General features: G+C 44.2%; 1 protein-coding gene across 1 annotated transcript in view; it reads right to left on the reverse strand.

Moving 5' to 3' along the window:
* The window catches only part of ARPP21 (cAMP regulated phosphoprotein 21), a 103,360-nt gene that overhangs the window by 36,942 nt on the left and 39,819 nt on the right, over window positions 1–26,599 (reverse strand). Inside the window, exons 13-18 of the mRNA XM_061996391.1 lie at window positions 26,110–26,339; window positions 18,745–18,975; window positions 14,372–14,541; window positions 12,655–12,759; window positions 9,891–10,157; window positions 1,726–1,852 (exon numbers count right to left, since the gene is read on the reverse strand). Coding sequence (XP_061852375.1) covers window positions 1,726–1,852; window positions 9,891–10,157; window positions 12,655–12,759; window positions 14,372–14,541; window positions 18,745–18,975; window positions 26,110–26,339 — 1,130 coding nt within the window. The remainder of the gene's footprint in view (window positions 1–1,725; window positions 1,853–9,890; window positions 10,158–12,654; window positions 12,760–14,371; window positions 14,542–18,744; window positions 18,976–26,109; window positions 26,340–26,599) is intronic.

Raw genomic sequence — 26,599 nt, forward strand, 5'->3', positions numbered from 1 at the left:
CTCAGACAAGTCTCAAGATCTGAGAACAGTTAAATGCTTAAAATCACTGCCACAGCAGGGAATCTAAGCTGTAGTCACAACGTTTTCATTTTTAAACAGGAGATAAGAATTATGTTTCCAGCTGAGCAGGCAGCTGAAAGAGTGAATTGCAGGAACAGTGCTGGAGATTTTACACCAACTCCTTGGGCATTTCTTCCCAAGATGTAAGGAAAACTATGGAGTAAACTCATAAACAAAACCAACATTTGCATCTCTGCATTGTCTGTACCCAAATGTAACAGCTCCTGTGCTTCCATATCTCTTCAAAGCTAGGGTTTCCTCAAGATCAAAGAGCTGGATCTTCTCTGGAATACCACTCAAGTGCTTCAGACCATCTCTTGTGCACTTCATTTACCATCATTTCCACTATGCATTAAACTGATACATATGGGTTTCCAACCACACAGGAGACCCAAGATAACATCATCCAAGTTGATTTGCACTTGGGTTCAAAGAGCTACCATCTACAGATAATAACTATGATACCTGACTGTCAGGCAGGAGAAGCTACCAAAGACAGATGAGCTTTGTGCAATATTTTACACCCTCTTCTGTCTTAGGAATATAACATATAAAGGTATGTGCTTTTGAGACTGTCAGCCACTGCCAACTCTGACCAAAGCACCACTAATTTTATTAGAACAGCTTAAAAAGAAACCCCAAAAGTGATCAGTTGCTTAGTTATAGCTGTGTTTGCCATATCTTTGTCTCCCTGAGCCCCTGAGAGAGTGTGAACAACATTGGCAGCAGTCACGTCACAGAGACAGGTTGACAGGCTGGATGGTCCCTTAAGTCTTGTCCATGCTACATGCCTAAGCCCTTGACTTGCATCTTAAAAGACTTTCACATCAATGCCTTTGCCACTCAGAAGGGCTCCTGCCAAACCCAGACGTGCCCTGCGTGGCATGCCTGCAATTGCAAGCCCTAGTGGGAAACAACCCCCTCACACACCTTGGAGTTACTGTTTTGAGATATTCTGCGAGGGGAGGTGTGCACCAAAAACCAACTGCAAAAAAGATCATCTCCAAACCCAGGCAAACTGTTTATTTCCTTGAAATGTGAGGACCCTGCATAAGCACAACCCCTGCCCTCCCCCAGCACACACCGGCCCAACGCTGGCTGCGTCCCTCTTACTCTGATGTCGTCAGGAGTGGCCTGACGCAGCAGGGAAAGAGACCGGTTCACTGTGAGACCTGCTACTCACTCTCTTACAGTGTAACGGCCCCCCTTCCAGCTGCACATGGCAATGAGGAGCTGCTCGCAGTGGGCAACCAGCACACAGCCCACCTCAGCCCTCCTTGGGCTCGTGGAGAGCAGAAGGTGGTGGAGCACGACTGGTTGCTTCTGCATCCCTGCAAACCCGTCCATCACAAACATCTGGGGAGGTTGCAAGGGGAAGGACAAACTGCAGTGGTTTGGATGTGCAATGGGACTCCAACTCAGCTCTTTGTCCCATCCTGTGGAGCATGGACAGAGCTCTGAGTGCACAACACTGGTGGAGAGCACAACCTCCGCTCTTCCATCACTTGGTATCCCCAAGCAAAAGGCTCTTTTCCCTTTGGAATGTTCACCTTATTTTCTAACAGAACAGCTTTCTTCTCTATTGTTCAAATTCAAAATGAAAATAGGTTTCACCAGCAAAGGCACCTCAAGCAGCTGAAGAAGCGAGTTAACAGATGTAAATACCTGCTTGCTGGGCAGTCTGTGGGATCTGTTGACTCCGCTGTGCATTGTACTGAACTGAGGCAATGGGTCTGTACTGCTGAGTTGTTGAGGTAGGGTACTGACCAGATGGGTAATAATACACTGGCATCTGCAAAGAAAAAGAACAGCAGCTAACTACAGGCTCTACAGCTAAATGATTCACAAAATAACACAGAGCTGGAAGAGGAGAAAGCATTCAAGGCAAGAACAGTAGCGGTGAAGTAATCAGGAGGAGAGGTTTTCACTGTGCCTCTTCAAGAGCTGCTCCTTGCTTTCAGCTTTGCTATGAGAAGGGCTACCAAGGTCCCATATTTCTCCTCAGGTACTTTAAGAAATGGAAGAAAATCCATTTTAATTGAAGAAGATAAAAATATACAGGATGCTTAAAAAGCTACACACATACACCAGAAAAATACCCACAGTAATGTATCAAATGCTGCAGAAAAATGGATGCAAACACTTTCCATATCAACATCATAGACATCTTGAACCATTAAAGTGAGTGTGTGTGTGCCCTCTTAGCACTTGTAATAAATGATTCCTAAATCCAGGCTTTCACTTAACAGCAACGACCTTCCTCACACGAGCACTTCCCTGTAAAGCCTCTCAGGCACCTGGGCTGAGTACAACTACAGCTCAGAAAACAAGCAGAGTTGTCTTCTTGCAGGAGCTGAGGGTAGGCATTGAGTCAGCAAGTTCTGCTAAGTGGCCTTGTTTCTCTCTATTATTACTGTCATTACAGAGCAATGTGTGCTACATCACCTTATCATGCAGGTGAACGTGGAAGTCTGAGGGGGACAGGAGCCAAAGGTTTTTCCTCTACATGCTGTACCACCATTACTGAGACATTGGAGCTAAACAGTTCTCAATTGACCCTTGGCAAGCTCTAAGCACTCATGATTTGTCATTTTCAGCTGCACTGGATGCTACAGGTACCTGAGAGAGTTTGGCAGCAAATGGCACCAACCAACTGCAGAGGGACACAAGCTTGGGAGAACGCTGCTTCTCTTATTATATTACTCTGCTGCCACATATTCTGCCACATCTGTCAGCGTTTCTTTGTCAATCACACTTTTCTTCTTCCCCTTTTTATGTAGCATTTATCCTACCAAATTCTTTTGGATTTGTTTCCTTCAAAAATAAGAATTATCATTGCCATTTTTCTTTGCATGGAGGAAATGTTCCTGCCACAGCTCATTCAACTTGATCACCCCTAAAGTACCAGCTGAGTAAAAGAGACAGCATCCTTTTCCATACACCTAGGACATCATAAGAGAGCTCAGAAATTTTCCTAGATATGACATCAGATGAGAAAGAACATACATAGACAAAAAAGACTAGGCAAAAGGAGGCTATGGATGGCTAACTGAGCAAGCTACTGAATGGGTAACCGTGGTGGGAAGAGTATTAGAATCAGCAAAGCTGGACTTGGTGACAATCAGTATCACTTGCCAGTCAAGAGGCTGGATACTTACTCATTCTTCAAGGTCTGTTCACTTTCTCTTCAATCAATGGAAATCTTACCCCCATCCCTCCCCCAGTATTAACAAAATTCAAACAAATACCAGCAAAACAAGAACGTTTGGGCTGCAAAACATGGTAAGCTACTCTCCCTCCAGACAACACTTTATGGCTACAGCCTGCCCTCGAGCCATCTCACACCATCACAGAACCCCAAGGGCTGGAAGGGACCTTGAAAGCTCACCCAGTGCAACTCCCCTGCCAGAGCAGGACCACCTAGAGTAGGTCACACAGGAATTCATCCAGCTGGGTTTTGTTAAGAGACTGAAGTAACAAAAGCAAAACGCCTTTGTGAAATGCACAAAAGCAGGATGAATTCGTTTCTCTGCAAAGAAAAGCCAGAAGGTATAGGAAAGTTGACTCAGATATTTAGGCTGCAAAATCATTCTTTAAACATCATAGCAGTATAAATCATGAATCAGGCAGGTTTACTGTGATAAACTCACCTTGTGGACACCTGACTGGTCTCAGCAAGATTGTGCAATTGGAGACTTGGAAGAAGCAAGAAGACCCAGACTAAGTAAAGCCAGCGTTAATAGTTGATCCTGCCTGGGAGCAGGGGAGCAAAAGTAGACATCCTCTCAAATATTCTTTACTGTCTATTACTGTATTCTAGGAATGAAAGAATATTAAACCCCTGTGGAAACACTCTTTACTTCTGGCAGCAGCTTAATCTCACTTAAAGGATTTAAACTTATTTAATTTACCCTCAGCTTCCTCATTTTCCTTGTGCAGACGAGCTCCATGGCATTTGAAAATACACCAGCACAGGAGAACAATGTAAATTATCTCTTGTGGAATAATTCTGTAGGTATTAACTTTGAAACACAGACTAAAGGATAGAGCTTTTGAAGTGAGATGTAGAGCTGAACATGCTTAACATGAAAACATCTACAGTGAAGCATTCAGTGTAATTTGGAAACACATATTTGCTTGTACTACACAGATAACACCTCAGAGTCAGTGAAGGGGTCTTTTCCCTTTCTCTCCTTTTCTCAGCCCATTGCAATACATTTGTTACATACTCCATTTAAAAGCTTAGCAGAGTGCAATCTATCAGCCTGAAAAATGTTACTGGCAGCAGTATTGAGTTAAAAAAGCCCCAATCATTTCACTTAGAAAGAGAAATGGATGAAATTGCCAGTGCTCGTGCACATGTGACTCTCAAAGAAGAGGTCTGGGTTGTGGTGGGGGTTTTGTTGTTTTTTAAGAGACCTGTATGTAAAGTACAGCCATGGATGAAATAGGTCTTTGGTGGTGGAAGGGTTTGGAAGGATCCTTTTTCATTTATATTGAGTGTACGTTTGCATCAGCAGCTGAAACGTGATTGGTCCTTTCTGGCTTTTCTTTAGAGAACAGTGGAAATGGAGGGATCAGAGATAACAAGTATCACTTGCACCACCTACTCTGACTCTCTTGAATGTTACTAACCGTGCTCTTCAATGAAAAAAAAGACATTTGTGAAGCACTGCTGACGTGCCGAATTACACTGGAATTGCTTCCCCATACGGACACACCATCTAACCCTGGACCTTCTGTTTGTATAACACATCTCATTTACAGAACCAGCAAGTTTCCACTGTGCTAACAAGCATGCCAATGCAGCTATATGGTTATCCTAAAACCAAGCAAACAAACAAACATACACTTCAAAAGCTCTGCTAAGACTACAATCTAAACAAATGCTTCGTTTCCCCTAAGGACATTGTTTCTTGATCTTTATCCTGGACACTGTCAAAAATCCTCCCTCTTTAATAATCACCATGGAAACAGTAGACAAATGACTCTTATCTTCTTGGCTATTCTTATTTTTAAGGCAAGTACTTTCCTTGTTTGTGGGCTAAGCATTCCAATGTATTCTCTTTCATATACAGCCTTCTCTTTCTTTACCTTAAATTGCGACAGAACTGGGCACATCACTTCAGGGCACTCGGGAACAAACAAGCATTACTTTTTCCTCCTTGTAAGATGTTCTGTCTCTAGATGATGAACAGAGATTCCATACAGCACTGGCTTCCTGCTTTGTTTTGTTCACATACAGTTTGAAACCCATTACCAGGCTGGGTCTCCCTTGAACTGCTCTCTAGCAGCGTCGTTTACATTCAAAGTCATGTTGTTTATTTGCTTATGGTAGGAACAGGATTTCACATCGTTCAGGCTGATTTTACTTGCCTACACTATCCCCCTACCAACTTAAACCTTGATTCTTCCATCAGGCAGGTATTCTATCAGCTCTTAACACTGCTGATACCCAGGTAGTTTTGGCTTAAACACCTTCACCCAGATGATTAGTAACGTCGACACTCTTGCTACTAGCAGCAGCAAGACAACAGAAACCACAGTGATGTATGGACACATGGAGCTACTGTTTCTTCCCAAGATCTGATTGGGACCAAGCATTCCTCGGGGATTTTTCTCTTCCCCTGCCCATCCCCTTCATCCCATTCCCCCAGTTACAGCAACAAAGAAATGACGGCTTGTGTATAACAACTGTAGGATGTCCTCCAATGTCACCATCAAGGAAAGACCTATTCACTTGCAATGACTCCTCAACCTTCCTCATAACAAGTTTCCTAGAGGACACATGCTATGAAGACAGATTTTCCCTTAGGGTAAGCTACAGACTCTCTAGGAGGTGTCTTCTTCAAAAAGCTAAAATTAATGATGGCACAAAACTAATTCAGGTGAAAAAATCCCTTGACACGTGTGTTACTTCTCCAGGGATTCGTACCATCTCATTTTTGGAAATGATTTTTGCCAGCATACCTTCCAGTAAGAATGAGTCAGAGGTGAAAATGACTTAAGGGAAGCATCTCCTTTTCCCCTGGCATACAACTCACAGTTTTCCCATTTCTTCATGTGCAGAGGCAGAGCAATGACAAGCACCGTTGAGACAGTGCTGCAAAACCCTCTTCGAAGTGCCTGGGCCCAGAAAATGCTACAGAAGCAGCATTAGAAAGAGAAGAAATTTGAAAACAGAAGAAAATAGAGACAGTAACAATGTGTCTTTGCTGTTTGTGATACAGAAAGCAAACAGGCATTTGTTGCTGAAAGTCTCTCAGCAAACCCAGACCGACGGTTGGGTTTTTTGGTCGCATTTTTCCCCAATAGTCAGGAACAAATAATTCCTTTCAGGCTATTAAATCATGACTCCTGCAAGCTGGGGAAGAGCTGTGATGAAAGAGGCTGCAAAAGAAGGGTAAGGAGTCCTCTCACTACTTCTTAGGCATGTCTTTTCAAACTCAGTCTGCTTTCTGCTTTGATAGAGACCGGGAGGCAGAATCTTGGAGAGCAGCCGCAGAGCCACATTTAACTGAACTTTAATGCAAAAGTGAATAATTTAAAGGCAGTACCATTGGGTTTGTAGGCTTGGAGAGCATTTCTTTCCCCTCCTTTCAGCTCCCAAAGGAAACTATCATACTCACAGAACCTCTACTTGCTGTTTTCCAGCAGCATAAAGGGCATCACAGCCTAGGACTTTACCAGCAATGCATTTACAGGAACTAATTAGCCATTAGAGTCAGACCTCTTGTTTAATATAAATTCAACAGCAGCATTTCAGTTATAAAAATGCTTCACATAATGTTTTGCATGCATTACCATCTTTATGGACTTCTTGTTTTCCTTTAAAGCTTGTCTCACATCAACTGCTTTGGCATCTAAGAGCTGCCTTACTATTGCATCTAAGCCCAAAGGAGTAAGAAGTGATTCAGATTGTAGCCACTGCTAAGGGCAGTCAGGATCTAGCTGCCCTGCACAGAAAGCTGAGCTGTTAGGGCAGGGGAACTACTATTTCCCAAGGCTTCACTCATCTCTTCCTTAGATGGATTCCCCTGATTGCCATACACGTGCTACAGCTCATACCCAAACCACTGTGCTCACACTCTAGGGCTGCCTGAAGAGAATGAATTCAAACTTGAAAGATCTATCAGAAGTTCCCATCTGTGCATGTCAATGCAGAAAGCTGCTTCCCCCTCTCCCTCCCAGCAGAACGTGGCTACTGTGCTTTCACAGTACAGGGAGGCAGGCAGTAAGGACTCACTCCCACCCCCTTTCTGTGCCCCCTCTACCACACAGGTACGTGACAAAGATTCTTTGGAGCAGTGGCAAGCTGGAGATGAGTGGTTCAGTGGATGCAGAGGAAGCTGGCACAGCTGAATTTCTCACCTTTCTACACCCCTACAAACCATTCCCCACTGAAATAACTGAAGTTGCTGCAAATCCACAAGGTTTTTCTGCCCAGAGTAACTTTCCACTTTGTTACAACATCAGAGTGCCCATGTGAACCGTATTTGGGGTATGGACAGACACACAGTGGCCATTAGACACACCAATACTGGTCCTACAGCAGCCTTTATGTCAAAAGGCATCTCCTCATCACTTGTCCTCTGAAGAAATGTATCTGCCTCTCCAAAAGCACCTATCTGATTTGATCATGTATTCACCTGCTGAGATGACACCTGGTAGAAGGGAGGTTCACACATTCATCTGGTTCACCAGAAGTGGTGTGAGGTTTGAATAAATGATGCCTGAAAACACTGAGGGCACCTGGGGAGTTGTACATGAGCAGAGAACGCTCGACAACCTCTACTTACTCACTTAGGTGCCACGGTCTAAATGGGTAGATGGATTCTCCAGCAGATTCTGCTCTTCAAGTGGGTTTTTATCCTCCCAAAGTCGATTTTGAAATGCTACATGTGGCAAACAGAGAGACCTGAGAGTGCTGATTGATAATAAGCTAAATATCAGCCAGCAATGTGCCCTCGTGGCCAAGAAGCCAATGGCAGCCTGGGATGCATCAAGAAGAGTGTGGGCAGCAGGTTGAGGGAGGTTCTGCTCCCCCTCTACTCTGCCCTGGTGAGGCCTCATCTGGAGTCCTGTGTCCAATTCTGGGCTCCTCAGCTCAAGAGGGACAGGGAAGTGCTGGAGAGAGGCCAGTGCAGGGCCACCAAGATGATCAGGGGACTGGAACATCTTTCATATGACAAAAAGCTGCAGGACCTGGGGCTGTTTAGTCTGGAAAAGAGGAGACTGAGGGGGGATCTTACTAACATTTACAAATATCTAAAGGGTGGGTGTCAGGAGGTTGGGACATCCCTCTTTTCTATAGTAGCCAGCAACAGGACAAGGGGTGATGGGATGAAGCTGGAACACAAAAAGTTCCACTTAAACATAAGGAAAAACTGTTTCAGTGTTTCAGTGAGGGAGCCCTGGCCCAGGCTGCCCAGAGGGGTTGTGGAGGCTCCTTCCTTGGAGCTCTTCAAGACCTGCCTGGACACGTTCCTGTGTGACCTGATCTAGGTGACCCTGCTTCTGCAGGGGGGTTGGACTGGATGATCTCTAAAGGTCCCTTCCAACCCTACCATTCTATGATTCTATCATACAGTATAAGCTATTTCCATCAATATATTCCAATTAAAAGCAAAGCACATTATATTGAACTTCAGCTCCTTAAAAAGCATTTTTTGCAAGGCTTCTGTCAAAAAAACCCCACCATGGCTGCAGAGTTCCTAACTGGAGAAACTATGGCTATTGTAGTCCTCCATGGGATGTGAGCATCCTGTAGGCTTCAGATTTCTTTTTCTGTTCATTAGTGATCTAATTAACTAGATCTCTAAGCCCTCTTACAACATTTGAACAGTATGAATTCCTCATTTCTGCGCCATCAGAGAATGCCATGAACAAACAAGATTGGAGATGTTCAGTAACAAGTGGCAAAGAAAACAAGCCTCAGTAAGGTTTATACTACTTTCACATTAAAATAAACGGGGAAGGCTTGTTTTTACTTCATTTGTTCATGTATTTTCTTCCAAAGGGTACAATGAAAATGGGAGAAATAATCTATCCATTTAAAGCAGGGTTTAAATGAAGTTCTCTCTAACTGGATAAAGAAATTTGGCTTTTGAAAGCGTGTGCCTTGAAAATGTGCCAGAAAGTCATCTGTGCATTTTACTTCTTGACAGTAATCACTTTCAATATTCTGTAAAGGTACCCAGGAGACAAGTAGAGATGTTTGGTAGTGAAGAGTAAAACATAATCAGTCTTCAGGAAGACAGTTAAAATTACTGATCTGTGACATCTCACGTGTTCAAGTCAATTAAATATGATTAACGACTACCTGGGCTGATGTGCACGTTGCTCTTTTGGTGTGTTTGGATATATAGGGAGGAAGGACTATGGATACTTACTCATCTTCCTCCTTTGTATTCAGGTGTATTTCACTGTGAGGGTGAGGGAGCAGTGGAACAGGCTGGCCAAGGAGGGTGTGGAGGCTGCTTCTTTGGAGGGCTTCAAGACCCACCTGGACACATTCCTGTGTGACCTGATCTAGGTGACCCTGCTTCTGCAGAGGGGGTGGACTGGATGATCTCTAAAGGTCCCTTCCAACCCCTACCATTCAGTGATTCTATGTGCAGATGTGTCCTGGAGTAGGAAAGGTTTGAGGATAGGCAGGCAATTGCTGAAACCCACAAAAGGGTAGAGGCTTTGCAAGTTTCCTGCTGTTAGGCTTTTACCAAAGGATCCAAATAAACCCCAGAAGATCTAGAACTTGCATAAGTTTTTCACCTCTTCCTGATGTTAGGACAATCACACGATGCCAAACTGGGAGCAAAGCCTTTGCCTACCTGAGCAGGTGGCGGCGGTTGTTGCACGAAGCCCTGGGGTGGTGGCGGGGGTGGCTGCAGCACTTGCTGGGAGACTGGTGGACCTGAACCTGTGAAGCCTCCTGGGGGAAGCTGCTGACTTGGAGAAGCCATAATGTAACCTGTCTGCTGGGCAGGCTGCTGCAAGATTGGCGAGGGATAGACAGGACCAGAAGGCGATTCGGGGTTGTCTCCTGATGACTGACGGCTTAAGCTCATCTGGTTAAACTGCGTCGTCATGTCGTCTCGCTGCAAGGGCAAGAGGCAGGAGGGGAATGATGGAGACACCGTGGCTGCAGTCCACATGCAAAGCAGCTAAACTAAACAAGCTCAAGCAGAGCACTGAGGAGGGGGGAAGGGAAGGAATCACTCAGCTCATACACATGCCAAACTTTGCACGGGTATCTAAAAAAGACATGGAGGCAATTCACATGAACATCCCTGTAAAGGCTTCCACAGTCTGCAAGGTGAATGGCACAAAAGCCAATTGTTGGGTTTCTACCTCGCCCCTAAAACCCCCTTTTATTCCAAAATGACGACTGAACTCTCTAGTATTCAAAAGAAGGCATTTGAAATAGAAAGGGCATTAAAGTATCATTACGAATACCTCTCCCTCCAAACGCAGAACTCCTCAGCTTAACACATGCTGGTAACTTCACCTGTGTTTCAAAATGACCCCAAGAGGAATTCAGCAGGACTCAGGGGTAGACTCTTGTCTTTTTGGGACTGTTTTGAAAATCCAAGGTTGTAAACATAGGGAAGGTTAAAAAAGCTAAGCCTGCAGTTGATGTTTCAGGGCTTTTTATTCAGCGTTGGGAAGAAAACAAGTTCTTTATTTGACTGGGGGAAAGGAAATCTATAGTAAGATGAATGTACCAAATAAAGTCAATGCACCTAAGTCTCATTACCTGCTGGTAATGATACAAGGATTCTAGACAGTTATCTGTTCAGTCTTGCTAAAAAAGATCCATATTAATCAACGTTCTGAAGTTTATTCTTTGAAGATCGAAGATATGCAACTGTGCTTCTATGCAGCTCCATTTCTGCCCACACCATCAGGCTTTTAAACACTCAACATTCAAACACCCTCTGTGCAGTAATAAACCCAGCACTAATCCATCGTGTGCTAACATGCACATTCCAGTCCCCTCCTTACACCCCCTCCCAGACAAGGAATAAGCACCATAATAATGCTTCTCACTTAGAACATACACACTGCTTTTTTAAGAAGAGCCTCTTCAGTTTTGCTCACATCCTTGCAAGTGTTCATTCTCCAAACCCATCCTGCACAATGTGTGTATTGAAAAACCCACAGCATGAAAAAGAACTGTTTGTTTGTGGACAGAGTCTCGTCCTCCCGCTCCGAGAGCAGACACCTGGCTCCTGGGTGGATCTTCAGGTGGTGTAGGAAAGGAATGCTACTAACTATTAACTTTACCATCATCCTACATCCATATTCAGGCACGTGAGTTGTCTGGCTGAAGTTGTTTCTTTAAAAAGCCAGGATATTAGTTACCTGGATGGCCAGTGACTGCAAACTGATTCTATGAGAAGCTTCACTGAGGCTGGAACGTCTCTGGATTTGCACAACAGAGACACCAAGAGCTTGAAAACCCTGTAACAGTATACACCATGTGTATGATGTAACCTCCACGGAACACATTCATCCAGGTGAGGTTTCACTATTCAATTAGCCACTGAAAATATCAGCCTGCCTATAACTACCTCTAGAACAACCTGAGATGCCTCCAAGACACTTTTCAAGAGAATTAGTGCTGTGCTGTGAAACTTTTGTGTTGTCCTTTAAATGGTACTGCTTATCTACCAGGTAACAATGTTCTTTTAGCTGCAAGGATTCATTTAGCTTGGTTTTCATCTCCTACTATAACTATGTGACATCTCTACCTTAGGGAGAAAGAACAAAACCCAGTCCCAAATAAGATTATGATAGCAAGAGAGAAAAATAACAGCAAAAAACCTCTTGTAGTGCCTCTGAAAATGTCAGCTTCATTTAACAACAGTATCATCTTAGCCCTGTAAACACCAAGCTGGATTCAGGCTCCAGAAGAGCACTCTATTTTTATTATGCATGTCCATTGGAGCTCTGTCATGATGCATGGCATACCACATCTTCCAGGGCTGGTTCACCTCTGTCTTCCAAGTCCTCTGCTATTATCAGGGAATAGATCCAGGCACTGCATTTAGGATATTGATAAAGTAACATCAAATAAAAAGGAATGATTTCTACAGGCCTCTTCTCCAGTCTTTGTGGATATAAAAAAGGAGTAACTCAAATCCCAAATGCCCAAGTTAGTGACAGAAAGTGGGGAGACATAGACTCCAGGCAAACCTTGTTCTGGAGGCTCTGCTTAACCAAGTAGAAAGCCTTACTCCTAACATCATCCTCCAGGTTAGGTCACCAGAGCCAGTGGGAATGCTCTTACAAAATGCCTGTCAGCACCAACAGCATTAAGGGAAAGCAGGGTTTGAGATGGAGGTAGGACAAATGCTTCTATGTGACCTGATCTAGGTGGGACCTGCTTCTGCAGGTGGGTTGGACTAGATGACCTCTAAAGGTCTCTTCTAATTCCTACCATTCTATGATACTATGAAATGGGGGATTTCTATGTAGCTCTCAGGTGGGATGGTCCTGGCAGTGCTCCCCACAGGCTCTCATGCACACTCATGCTCACATACCCAACTTTGACTTCAAGGAAAGGGAAAAAACAAATGAAATCTGTAGTACCACAGAGAACTGCTGCGTCGGAGAGACTGGCAGGAGATGCTGGGGAGGATAAGAAACTGCTGGATACTGGACTGATTGAGAAGATGGCTGCATTGCCTGAACAGGCTGCAAAACAAACACAGTGAAAGACAATAAATACAATCTACTTAGAGAGGGATTAACAGCAACAACCACCACCGCTTCTATTACTGAGAACAAAGGTCTCAAAGCACAGCTCTGACAAAGCTGCTGACTCATTGCCAGCCCCAATACAAGAGGTCAGGTGCTGTGATTTTAGTTTTCATTTTAGCCTTACACCCAGCAGCTCTCTGCCTATTTTCATATATTTGATGGGGCTGCTAGATTAAATAAAGCCACAGCTACACTTTCTTATTACTGATATGCAGCAAAGCCAAATTATGACTCTACATTTAATTTAGGGAGAGAAAATGGAAGAGCAGCACGGTGTGAGTGCATGTTTGGATTTGGCTGATAATGACTGATTTAACTCTGAGTGTGTCACAGGCAAAGGAATAATGGCTGTAAGGCTGCTCTGCCAAAGCAAAATAGCTACAAAAAAAGAACTGCCAAAGAGCAGGCTGTGAATTATCAACAGACAGGCCCATCAGCTTGGAGCAGATATTTATCTAAGTGAAAGAACAATTTGCTAGAGCACTGTTCCCATGGCATAGCTTTACTATTCCTTTTGTTTTAATCTCTCATTTAATTTGAGCCTTACATGAGTTTGGTACTGTGTCTGCCTTTTAAAACTGCTACGACCAAATCTTGAAGCAAGAGCCACAAACACTTAAGTCCAATCCCAGCAAAAGCAAAGCTACTCTGCTGAAGTGAAACACTGCATTTCTGGGTAACTTGGGATGAAATCATGCCAAATTATAAAGCCATGCAAGAATCAGAGCAGCTCTTGGCTGCTCTGTGATGAGCAGGATGGAGGATTCTGGCTCTGCCCTGGGACTGCAGGCACACAATACACAAAATCAAGTATGAACCAGACCCAAATCCTGCTGCCCATGCTCAGCCATGGCTGGCCCAAGGGCCAGAGAGCCAGCATACTGTGGCACTGTGCACAAACTCTGCTGTTCCTGCCCTCTCCTGCTGTAGCTCAGAGCTTCTAGCCCAGAGCAGGGTCACGGCCAGAGCATGGGGTGCAGACCCACAACCTGAGACAGGGGTGGCTTGGAGATTGGGCTACCCATAGATCTGGTCTGATATAAGAGGACATGGAAGAAGCTTGTAGAGTACTTAATTCTTTAACTCGACTCCACTGCTGTTGAACAGGGAAAGGTCCCAGGCTCTTTGGAGAGACTGCACAAAAGCCAATTATTGGGTTTCTACCTTGCCCCTAAAACCCCCTTTTATTCCAAAATGCCGACTGAACTCTCTAGTATTCAAAAGAAGGCATTTCTTGCACCAGTCTGAGACTGAATGCTTCACTTTTCTCTTATGGGCCATTTTTCCCAAGTAAATTTACATGGACATGTACCAACTCACTTAACAGTCCTTTCCAAAAGAGAAACTGCCCTTCAGATGGAATTGCAAAACCCATCTTCCCTCTCCATCTGTTTTGTTCCCATTGAAAACACAGATCAGGGCCAAATTTGTTTCCAAGGAGAAGAACATCCTGCTGTTTTGTCAAGCTGCATCCTTCCCTCCCACCCTTCAGCTCATCCTCTGTCTCCCTGACAGCCTCTCTGTTGCCATCAGCCACCACACCTACCTGTGTGACAAGGTGACTTGCCATTTGCTGCTGTGGCTGTTGAACTTGCTGAGGCTGCTGGGATGAAGGCTGCTGCTGGGACTGTCCCACCATCTGGCTCCTCATGGTCTGCTGGCCACTGGGAGGGTTGTATATTGCCGGTGTCCCATCAGGATTTACGAACGGTTGACCTGAAACACAACACCCTGCCTTTGCTCACTCAAAGCATGGAACAACTTACTGTTTCCTGTACAACTTTGCTTTGACTGAGTGCCCTTTAGCTGACCTGCAACAACCATGAAGTGCTCATTGCTCTCAAGGCCTCATTCCAGTACCAGCAACCTTTTTTGTCTGCTTGGCTTTTTGCAGGCGATATTTGTTTGGGAAGTATGACTTCACAAGGAATGGGTGGAAGGTTACCATGGCTATAAGGTGATTCAGGTGCTATGGTTACTTGAAGCCACTCAATGATGGATCAATTCATACTAAAACTGAGTTCTGGAGCAAAGGCTGGAGGCAGAGGATGTCCATGTACATTTTACTGCCACGCAACAACAGTCCAATGTACACTACAGCTGATACACTCCAGTTTGCAGGGAAAGGGGGAAAAAAAAGCCCAAACCCACCCTTGCTACTCATTTATTTACCCATTCCAACAGCACAGCGCTGTAACTTCTGAGAGCAGTGCCTTATGTAATTAGAGGAGGCAGCATTGGAAGGGATCAAGGAAGAAACACTGAAGATGGTTTTGAAAATCTCTTAGACACAGGATTCTGCCCCAAGTTTTACCGAGTTGCTGAGCTCTTTTGGCTTCAGGTTATTTTAGCTAGGGGAAGTAACCTTGCATAAGCAATGTTTGTTTAAAGTTTACCCAAGTGATTGTCTTGCAAAGGAAAAAGGAAATCTATTTCTCTGCAGGGAAGATGTTTTCACTTTCTCTTTTCACTTCCATCATAGAATCAGATATCAAAGGAATCATAGATGTTTCCAAGAAAAGGAAAGCACTTTAAGCAATAAAGTGATAACACTTAAAGTAGGCAATTAATGTGTGAATATCTAAGGTAAAAAGGAGGATCTGGAAGAATTTGGTGACTAACAGTGAAATAATGAGCTTCTGATTTGTATATACCAGAAGCATCTCTCTGTTCTACCTACTCCTCAGCCTTTCAGTTTCTCCCTTTTATTAATCACCCTCAGAAATGTGTGAGGAACATTGGCTACAGAAACTTTGCCTTCTCTCTCTAAAGCATCAGCGCCTTCTAGATGAAGTCACCACATTATACTGGGCGTGTGTCTCACTCCCAGGGAGAAAGCTCATGATTACAGTGAGTGGAAGAGCAGCACAGGGCAGTTCTGTCCACTACCTGATTTCCTGCTTCTTGCTGTGAGCACATTGGGTGCCCATGGCTTGGACTCCCTACGTTTGTGAGCCTCAGGCTCCAGAAGTACTTTAGCAGCCTGCAGAAGTCAGACTGAGTGAGTGGGATAACGGGCTGCCAAAGGCTGCAGCAGATGCTCAAGGGAAGCTGTAATGAGCATGGCTCAGCAGAGGATGACAGGGCTGAAAGAAAAAAAAGGGTCCAGCAATGCTTTTAAAAAATGAACAGAAGAAAAGACCTTTCAGGAAGAAATCTTGAAATATGAAATGAAAAGCAGAGATCAGATGGTAACAGGGAAGACATTTGTAAGTTATGAACTGTGGCCCTGATAGAAGGGCAGAGATTGCCATGTCACTTAAAGGAGTAAGAATGAAGAGTAAATGCTCTTAAATTGTCCAAGGCATTAAGGCAGAGGACACGTCAAGAGGAGCCCTTTAAAGGGTAAAACAGACGGGTGAGGTGGGTGGAACAGAGAGTACAACAGCACAGCCATATAAATGGTCCTTTCCTGAAGCAACTGAGAAGCTTCACTACCTGGTAAAGAGGAAAAGTAGAGGAGAGGAAACAAAAGAAACTGCAGATATGGAAAAGAAAGTGTGGATTGCCAACACCTGAGAAGGAGCTGAGAGGTATAATCAGAGTGAGCAGACACTAACAGCGCCCCGTGGATGCCATTAGAGGCTTGGACCGCGACTATGTAGCGTGAAAGGCCTTTAAGAGACAGGGTGTTGCGATCAAAAGGGAGAAAAAGACTGGAAGCAGACACTCTACAAGAGAAGAAAGAGCTAAAGAATGGTGCTACACAGGAGAAGAAAATCTATCCATTATGGGAAACAAAGCTCCTTTCTCCTTTTCTTTAAACTGTCTTCTCTTCATCTGTGCTTCTGACAGCATCCATCACTTTGATCGCCGATCACAGCATCCAGCAATTTCAGTCTCCTCCCTACAGAGTTTCTTTTGTAACGTTACTGTAATAAGATGCAAAGATTCTGAGCCCAAAGAGTGGCAAATTTGCAGCATGTTAAAAAAAAAATCACAGCAGACACTGCAGTAAAGGCTGGCTCCCAGCACAGGCAGCAGCAGGAAGGATGCTATAGCTCTGAGACAAGAAGTCCAGTTTGGAAAAGAATCTGCTCCCTCTCCTTTCTTTATTATGTGTGTGTTTGGAAGGAGCTGCAGAAACTCTGGCCTTGAAAGAAACACAGAAAAAACTATATACATAAAAACACTTGCTCCTTGAATGTTAAACACACTGACTCACAGGGAGCTCTGGATGAGTCTGCAGACAAAGAAGCATGCTAGGAGGGAAAGATGACGTGCCCTGGTACTGAAAGCATTACACCTATAGCATAAAAACAGTCCCCAGGTACCAGGGAAAAATGTGAGGTAGCTGCTGCAAATGGCTAAATTGACAAAACAGATGGAGGAGGTGTTTCTCTGAAACAGCTCTTCTGGCATGCAAGTGTGGTTAGCTCCAGCCTCCAGCCTTGCCATGGCCAGGAGAGAGCGTCACCTCCCTGCTGTTGGTGAGCTGAAAGGAGCAGTGATTCCTTTTGCTCTCATCACCTGAATTATGGATGACTTCTGCCTGGGGCTGCTGAGTTTTGCACAAAGTGAACTACAGAGCACATACAACACCTTCTTGTGTATTGTCCAAGAAACTCCAGTGTCACCAGAACAACATCAAGAGTAAAGTAATAATGATTTGCTTTCTCTTATGCCTTTCTCCAATTCTTGTCCTCTCCCTTAACTGAGGTTTTAAGAAATGTCCAGGATCCATATTTATACTGACAGGATTAGGCTCTTATCTTAATAACAAGACACATAAATAGCAAAGGCTTTGGAAAAAAAGCACAAGTTTGTGCAAGTTACTAAGCCACTTCTCTGGAAAGAAAGTGCTACATTTGATTTTAAACAAAACAAAACCCTCCTCTGTGATTTTATACTCATCAATATATTTTGGTCAGCCTCAGATTCTACTGTCTCTCAACATCTCTGGAAAGCTTGGTTGATTAGTTTGTCAAGGCTGTGTTTTCCTTCAGTGCTGCAACTGTCATGTTTTTTTCTTGACTGAAAAAAACCCCCTATTTAGCAGTGGACTCCCAAACAAGCTTTACACAATTACACCACAATATTGCAACACTGGGGTGTAAAATACATTAAATACTGGTTATAAACAACAGTCCTCAAATTAAAAGTTGCTGTATGCTCTATTAAGGACTTAGAAGGAAAATATTGTGGAGTTCAACGCTCACTCAGCTCCCACTGTAATGGAAAACACATTTCACTGTAGGCTCTGCTGTTTTAAACCCAGCATAGCTCAGCTAAGGTTGACAGTACAGCCAGTCACCGTCACTGACATAGTCCAAATCACTGAAGAAGCAACACAGTCTCAACCTACCTGAACCTTTTTAATGCTGCCAGTAATATGCAATAGTGCAATATGATCTGGACTTTTGTCTGGACCAAGGAGGCAACAAATTGCTTTAAACTTGCAGCAAGCACTGAGGTTCCAGCAGAGTGGTTTGGGAGGTGCCCACAGCACTTTGGTTTATGTGCTGTCCACCAGCAGGAACTGAAGAGATTACAACTTCCTCTTATCACAAAACCTCTGACTTAGTTACAGCTGCTAATCATAGAGCTCAGGCAACAATGTTAACTCTGAAGTGCCAACTGAAACTCAGCCTTTAAGCCTGTGGAAATTCTGCTGTGAAGCTCAATAAGACTTTGACATCTCAGTGTGCTGGATATTGAAGGGTATCTGTCCTTACTGAAGCTAACGGATCTCAGAGGATACACAGCCAAGGACTTCACAAGTGCCAGGACTTCACAAGATGAATATGCTGCCTGGGACTGTATGACTGTATGACTGTGTTTTGTTATCAATTCCTGCTTGCTTTCTCACAAAGTGCTTCGAGCATCACTAGATGCTCTTTGAGTATCTCTAGAAAGAAGAAATCTGCTGATTCCCCAGATGACAGTGGGCAGTAGGAGCCAGGAGAGCATCGTACTGACCTGTGTGAGGGTTGAGAAGGATGCTGCCAGGCGGTATCCCTGCAGCTTCAAGTGGAAGAATGATGTAGCTGGTGTTGCTGGGGGCCACCTGGCCACTCATCCCGTTCTCAGGGTAGGACACGCTGCCTGGAGAGCTGGCTGTCACCCCGGGGACAAGAGATGCACTTTGGAGAGGCTGATGTATTCGTGACAGGGATCCTGAGGAGCCAGCGCTGCTGGAAGACTCTGAGCCTAACAGAGACACAAGCACAGTGAGCAGGGTTACCAGGGACCCCAGTCCCCAGCAGACACAGCACATACACCAAAACTACCTCCACAGGCTGCAAAGGCAAGCACTAGTCGATGCCCAGCTACTAGGAGTGGTGCTTTACCTTCCCACTGAGCTCAGTATCCCGTGGTATTTCTACACTTCAAATGACCACTGGCCAGTAAATAGCTTTAAAAACATCCAGCATGGACTTACAGTGCCTAAGTATTAGTTCACAAGGTATAAAAACTAAATGTGGGGTTTGTAAATGGAAAAGAAAAAGCAAAGCAAACCAACCCCACAACACACAAAACCACCACACATCTTCTGTAAGAAAACAAAACACCCAGCAACTGAGTTGTCAGTCAATTAACAAGGGAGCAGTGCCCTGTGTCTATTAAATTAAACCTAAGTCGCTACCTAAGACTTTTGCCACTTGGACTTTTCAGCACCTGGCCTGTTAAAACTGATCAATCAAGAGAAATCACATGTGCTAAAACACATTTGTGTCTGGAGGGATGGGGAGATGCAATATTTTACAAGCCAATTTCCAAACCTCAGAGATTTTACTTGCTTAGATTTCAATTTGCTTCACATAAAAAAATGACAAGGATGTCTGAGAGCGTAAGGCTCAGGTGAACAGCTTCCTTGAAGCAGGATGTGAAGGCAAATACAAGGGAAGTGTGAAAGCAAACACCTCTATGGATGCTTCCTCCCAAGAGTAACATATCTCTTAAGTGCAGCTTTTCTTTTACTTCACTGCCTATTCCTCTTACATTAATTACTAACCTCCTCTTCCAGGTACAGACTAAAAGGCAAAACTCAGGCTTGAGTAAACTCCTTTCTTAAGACGTCAAATGATGTCCCTTAGTATTTGGGATACCACAGGGAGACCTTGCAGGAGGCTGCTTACAGCCTTGGATTTGTTTTCAGTCAAATCCATATTGGCAATCATTTATTTCCTCATAATTAAGGCAAAACAGGTGTCCTCTGAAGGTATCACCCCAACACCTTCCCACAGATTCCTGTTAATTGCTGCCTACAACCCATTTCTATCCATCTTCTTCAAGCTTCATGTTCATACTGCAGCTACCACAGGGAGTCTTCTCTATGACCTATGCTCTATTTGCCACCTGCAAGACCCTATATCTGCTTCCCCAGTATCTAATCAAGAAAGCCACAGAGACTTCAGAAGAGGTTTGTAACTTCTACCAACACCCTTCAAAGTTGTATTTAATTGCTATACCCTCTCTCTTCCTTGTAGACTGAAGTTGGAAACTTAGCAAGGTTAGTCCTGCGGGGATAGCTTTATTTATCTGACCATTTCAGTGTTTCTAGACACGACACAGATATTCCTGCATGTCATCCTCATCAAGCTGAAAGAAATATCAGGTATCTTCCTTGCAAATGGAAACCACCAGAGTTTGATTTTCCTCCTACAGCAGCTCCTTGCCTGCATTTTCACGGCCCTTCTACCTACACTTCACATTGCATCCTCTACTTTCTCCTCTTTTCTATTACCTTTTGAATTCAATGGGTTAGAAAGCTACCTGCAGATGCAAGAATACTGATGAGATTTCACAAGCCTCCTGTTATTTCTGAGTCAGTAGTATCAAGCCTGAGTTCAGGCTTCTGCCTCCCCATTTCGTGCTGTTCTGAAGAAACACCATTAGTGTAAAAAGAAGACTGAAGCTCAGACATTCAGTGGTTTTCTTCTTTCAGCTGATTTTATACCAGCCCCTGAATGCTAAAAGCCAAAGGACTTTGCATTCAAGACTCTACCCATCGAATGGTAGGCAGTGGGAACGCTTCTGGCACTGTCACCCCACACTGGCCAAGGTGGCAGCTTGGAAACGTCTGCCCTCAAAGATCTGAGACGTGCTCTCCCACAGCAGCAGAACAAGCTGATGATTTCAAAACACCACTATTAAGACACAAAACCGTTTCAGCAACCTCCTGAATATTTAAACAAAGACTAAATCCCAGAAATTTGCCCCATTTATTCTGTACAAAAATGGTCATTTCCTCCTCCCCCCCTCCAACCACTGCAACTTATTTCTTATCATTTCAAGTCTAGACATCCTAAGCCAAGCAAATTCCAACACTAATGTTTGGAAATTAACACCAATTAATCTTGTCTTTGTAGCTCTGATTAGCTGTTTTCACGGTGTCTAAATTTGGAATAAGAAACCACCACAGAATGAATCCAGCAATGAAAAAAATAAGAGAGAGAACAATCTGACTTGATTCAGATTCCCATTAAGAGATGCCTTGCTAAAGACTTCTGAAAGGAACTTGGGCTAAATGAGATTTTTGCCCCTGTTACACACAATCCAACCTCTTTTTTTTTCATCCCTGAATGTAATGCTGGCTACTTCTAGATTCTTCTGTAATTTTCTTGCTGCTTCACAGCTGACATCATAACCTTCACACTCTCACTGCTTTCCATTAATACAGTTTTTAAGTATTCTGAGAGATACAGCAGTTCAAAGAGTGGTAAAAGAAAGAGACAGGAAAAAAACCCCATCACCAGCACGTAACAGCCTGGAGGGTTTGCAGAGGGAGAGCTTTAATGTTCCAATATTCTGAGTGCTAGTGAGCAACGCAACGTTTGGGTCAGCATCCAGTGTCTGATGACTTTGAACATCTTTGCTCACCCCATCTTCCAAGCCTGAGGTACATTTTTCTTCTCTATCAACTGGCCTCTCAAGATCCACCCCCACTGCTTGCTCCAGATGGCCAGCTTTTGAGGAACAGTAGGGCACTGATCACCTCTGGAAGTGTTTTTGTCTTGGATTTCTATTTTCTTGGCTTGGGAACACGTATTTGCTACTTTTGTGAGTCACTTGCATTTCTGTATGTTACAGTGTACTTAGGGTGGGGTTTTTTTATGATACTGGTATATATGCTCCTGTGAACAGGATTATTTCTCTGCAAGCTGCATGTCTAAAAATAAGATTGATGTTTCAGCACAGTCTGTTGGTGGGAAGAGTGTGACTGGAAGCAGTTGGTTCCTGATTTATTGCCCATACATCAACACTCCTACAGTTTCTCTTGGACTCGTACGATCCATCAGGATAATGCCCAACCAAAGGAGCAGAAATTCAGTCCCAGAACTCAAGAGATGAAATCACCATTTACAGGACACTCTCTGTATTAAAAAACACAAGCAGTGAATGTGTTGAAATGCCTCTAAGTCTGATCGTTCTTTCTCCAACAAGAGAAGCAACCAACACCTAACAGGAGAGATTAGACTGTGGCTCCGATGACCTGGAGCCCTGCCAAGGAAGCTAATGATCCCTACAGATCTGTATCAACACAGCTGATGCCCCAGTGGAGCCAGCTTTTTGTTCAAAGTGGAGGGGGCAAGAAACATACTCCAACAGATGTGCATTCCACCGGGTGGAAAATGCATTACGAGACGCTCAAGATGCGAGAGTTACGTCTTCCAACGAGCACTTAAAGAGATATGCAGACACACAGAGGACATTTCTTTCAAACACATCTTGCCTTCCCCTCCTAATAATGTCTATTAAAACCTGTTGTAGTGAGTAGTAAGTCAGTGAACATAAGGTGGTAGCTGATGAGCTGGATTTTCTCTTCATGGCTGTGTTAGAGGCTGAACACGTGCATCTTTGATGCCTAGAGGGACATCTATTTCACTTACCACTCCTCATGCTTAGGCAACCCTGGAAAACCCACTACGTTACTGGGAAGCTGAATGAGTCTGAGGTTTGGTGCCATGTCCTAAGTCGAAGGAATGTAATCTGATTGCAGTCAGTTAAAATTATGCACTCCCCACTCAGCAGTGCATCATAGCTTAATCCATCTCTATGTACCTGCTAAGCTTCAGAATAACAGAGAGGGCAATTTTCTTTGCAGTATACAATCTGTGCTTTGCACTTGGAACGGGGCTTTCTAAACAACCAACAGGTGCAGGAAAATAACCATCAGAACCAGCAATATAACCACATAATGGGCTTCAAACATCCCCTTTTGTGAAGTCTGCAGGAATGAAGTAATATAATTCCTTTGTTAAAGCTCTAATTCCTATGCAGCTGAATGCAATTAAAGCCCAAGACTAATTGACACTAGCAGACTCTCCTGCAGAGAACAGCACATTCTATGATCTGCCTTTGCCTAAGGGGAGGCTAATGTCTCTCTGGGCTTCAGTTTGTCTGCTATGTGCCACCAATTATTGATTTACCACAAGCTGAAGGCAGAGCATTTCATTTTGGGGGACAATATGAACATGTACCTGGAAAGGCTGCAATGCTAATACTGCATCACTGAATATACTCTCCAAAGCAGCTGCAAGTCTGTGAAAACTCTCCAAGTTTTCATACTCACATGCCCAAGACTGGTGTTTGAGAAGGACAGGTATCCAGAAACATGTATGTAGGATCACCTTCACGTTTAAAATGGTCACAAACATTTTCCATCACACATCCCATGAAGGGCATTTTGACCAACTAATGACTTCAGACTGATTTCATGCACATACTACAAGCAAGACAAACACATCTTGAATTCATCACTGTGAATCACAAAGCACTTCAGAGGGAACATATTTCCCCATTATTTTCTGAACAGTCATTCTTTTGTGCCATTCATTAACATTTCAGAAAGGATGGAAATAATGATACAGGTATTATTTCCAGTGAAATTCCTCAGGCTGACTGACAGCTTGACTTTGTGTCTTGGCCTTGAAGGTGTAAGTTTACTTTGACATCCAGCCTTGCTCTTTTTCCCTGGCTTCTTCCTTTTGTTTCTTCTTCATTCTTTCTGTGCCTCAACTACCTTTCAAGTTTAAACACTGTGCTTAAAAAGAAAAAAGCCAAAGCACTTACAATATGTAATTGCTCTGCAAAGAGGTTGGAATTTTAATATCATTGATATTTTAAATATGTATTATAAGAGCTTTCATTTGAAAGCACTTTTGGGTTTGGTGCCCACGGAATGCAGATGCATTTACAAGCGTTGGCATGCTTCAGAGATCTCTCTTAATACATTTTCTAAGTGCATCCTTTAATATGCTTGACTTTAACACTGAAACAGTGACTTGAAATTATAACTCTTTTGCAATTAGAAGTCTCAGCTCTCCAAACTGCATTTCTCTGCCACCATTTTAAATGCTCTGCACCTCTGCAATACAAAGCTGCAGAGAAATACATTTGCCTGCACTCTGCTGAAGGTGAAGGATGTGAAAAAGCTATACCAGGAACCTGTCCCTGCTCCCCAGTTCATGCAGGAGGAGCTGGAAGCCCCTGAGCAGCAGGATAACCAAGACACTTGCCACAATGAAACACGGTGGGTAACACACAACTGGAGCTGCAATGGATGGCTGTGAGCTCTGCAGAAGGGACAGGCAAGGAGGGAGAGGAAAGGTGAAGTAGCTCTGACTGGCAGTGATTGTCCTACTGTGCTGGGCCCTGGTGAGGCTGCAGCTTGAGGACTGTGCTCAGTGCTGGGCCCCTCATTCACTGCCAGAGGGACACTGAGGGGCTGGAGCGTGGCCAGAGCCGGGCACAGAGCTGGGGAAGGGGCTGGAGCACAAGGGTGCTGGGGAGGGGCTGAGGGAATGGGGTGTTGAGCCTGGAGAAGAGGAGGCTGAGGGGAGACAGCAGCACTCTCTGCAGCTCCCTGACAGGAGTTGCTGGAGTGAGGTCTCTTCTCCCAAGAAAAAAGTCAAGGCACTCACAATATGTCATTGCTCTGCAAGAACACAGAATTTTAATGTTATTGATCTTTTAAAAATGTGTTATAAGAGCTTTCATTTGGAAGCAATTTTGGATTTGGTGCCCAAGGAATGCAGATGCATTTACTACTATTGGCCTGTAAGTCAGGCAACAAGCAATAGGTCAAGAGGAAACGGCCTCAATTTTGCCAGGGAGCTTTAGATGGGGTATTAGGAATGGGTTTTTTTCACCAAAAGGGTTGTCCATCGTTGGAACAGGCTGCCCAAAGAAGCGGTAATTATTAATCCTGGAGGTATTTAAAAGACCTGGTGCTTAGGGACATGGTTTAGTGATGGATGTGGCAGTGCTGGTTTAACAGTTGGGCTTCATGACCTTGAGGGTCTTTTCCAACCTAAAGGATTCTATAACAGCTTGAAACTATGTTCAAGACCTGGAGGGCCAGAATGTGGTTACCAAGCCAAAGGTTTTCTTGATTTACTCTGAAAACTCCTTTCCTCAGCACCCTGAATCGTGGCAAAAGGAGGGAAATCTGACCAACCCAGGCTTAATAAACTGTCTATAAAACACTCTGAAGCTGAAAGAGCACTAAGTGCTAAGTATTGATTACCACTGTACTATATTTATCAACCAAACTGATGGGCTCATAATTTATTATGCACTTTATAACAGAGTAGCTTAATGGTACAGCTTGGAATTACTTAGATCCAGACCCTGTGACTTACTCATATGTTTATGTACCCATGAAGTTAATGCAAAATAAATGCAGCATTCCCATCAGGTTCATAGTCTCCTTAAATGATGCTTTAATTTAATGGGAATGAAACAAGAAAACGGAATGACTGTGGGGCCTCTGTGAATCCAGCACTTCTGCCTGCCTCCACCACTGCCTTGTTTGCCAGCAGCAAGGGAGAAGCTGTCCTCCGAGATACAGATGGTCTGCATTTTAGCAACAAACAACAAAATGTTCTTGGATTTCCCATCAGATGTATGACATTTAATTCCTCACGATTCAAAATGATGAGCAGAAAGCTCAAGTCTGTGCTTTGTCTGAAAGGAGTATCCCCCTTTTCCAGACAACCACATGAGCAGACTGGTCAAATAGGATGTGCACAGCCCCTGCTCTGGGAAAAGCCTGTCTTCACCTATGATTTGCAAACCTCTGGCACCGAGTTTCTCTTCTTGATCCCTAAAGAATTCAGTACCAGGTACTCAGATCCTAGTGCACACAGATGGATGTCCACACCTGCTCCGTGCAGCAAACACAACTGTTCATATAACTCACTGCCTAGTCCGACCACATGAGTCGGACTAGATTATCATACAGGTCTCTGTCAGCCCAAGATACCCTGTGATACACCATCCTGGGGCAAGTACCACACAGCACAAGGAGCAGTGTGAACCCACTACAGTACTAGCTACCTGTTTTGGACAGTTTGCCGGTACTCCTGTTGCTGGACGAGCTATCTCCTCTTGTCAGGACAGTTATCCCACCGAAGCTGGCTGTCTTTGTTATGGCTGGCTTCAGATTACGGTTGGAGCTGTCCGAGTCCGTGCTGCTCCACGGCCTCTGGTGATCTGCCCACTTCAGGTCGTTCTCCGTGCTGCTCTGTCGACTGCCAGACGCCTTCCCCAGGCTGTCTCTGTTACCCCTACGGACATCAGGAAACAGAGATTCATCCACAACCAAAACCACCTCGGGGCAGAGCCTAACTTTGGGAACCCTACAGCAAATCTGCATTTATGAAAGCATGCCTGAAACAGAGGGTTTGACCCCCATACTCGACTGCCTCCAGCAAGTAAACGCTGCTGTACCCCCTCCCACACACAGCACTTACCACTGCTCCCCTCTCGCCTTTCTCTTAAGAGTGCTTCACCGGCCGGGGCTGACGTAGCACTATTACGCAGCACT

This window comes from Colius striatus, chromosome 5 (assembly GCF_028858725.1).
Source record: "Colius striatus isolate bColStr4 chromosome 5, bColStr4.1.hap1, whole genome shotgun sequence".
Lineage (NCBI taxonomy): Eukaryota > Metazoa > Chordata > Aves > Coliiformes > Coliidae > Colius > Colius striatus.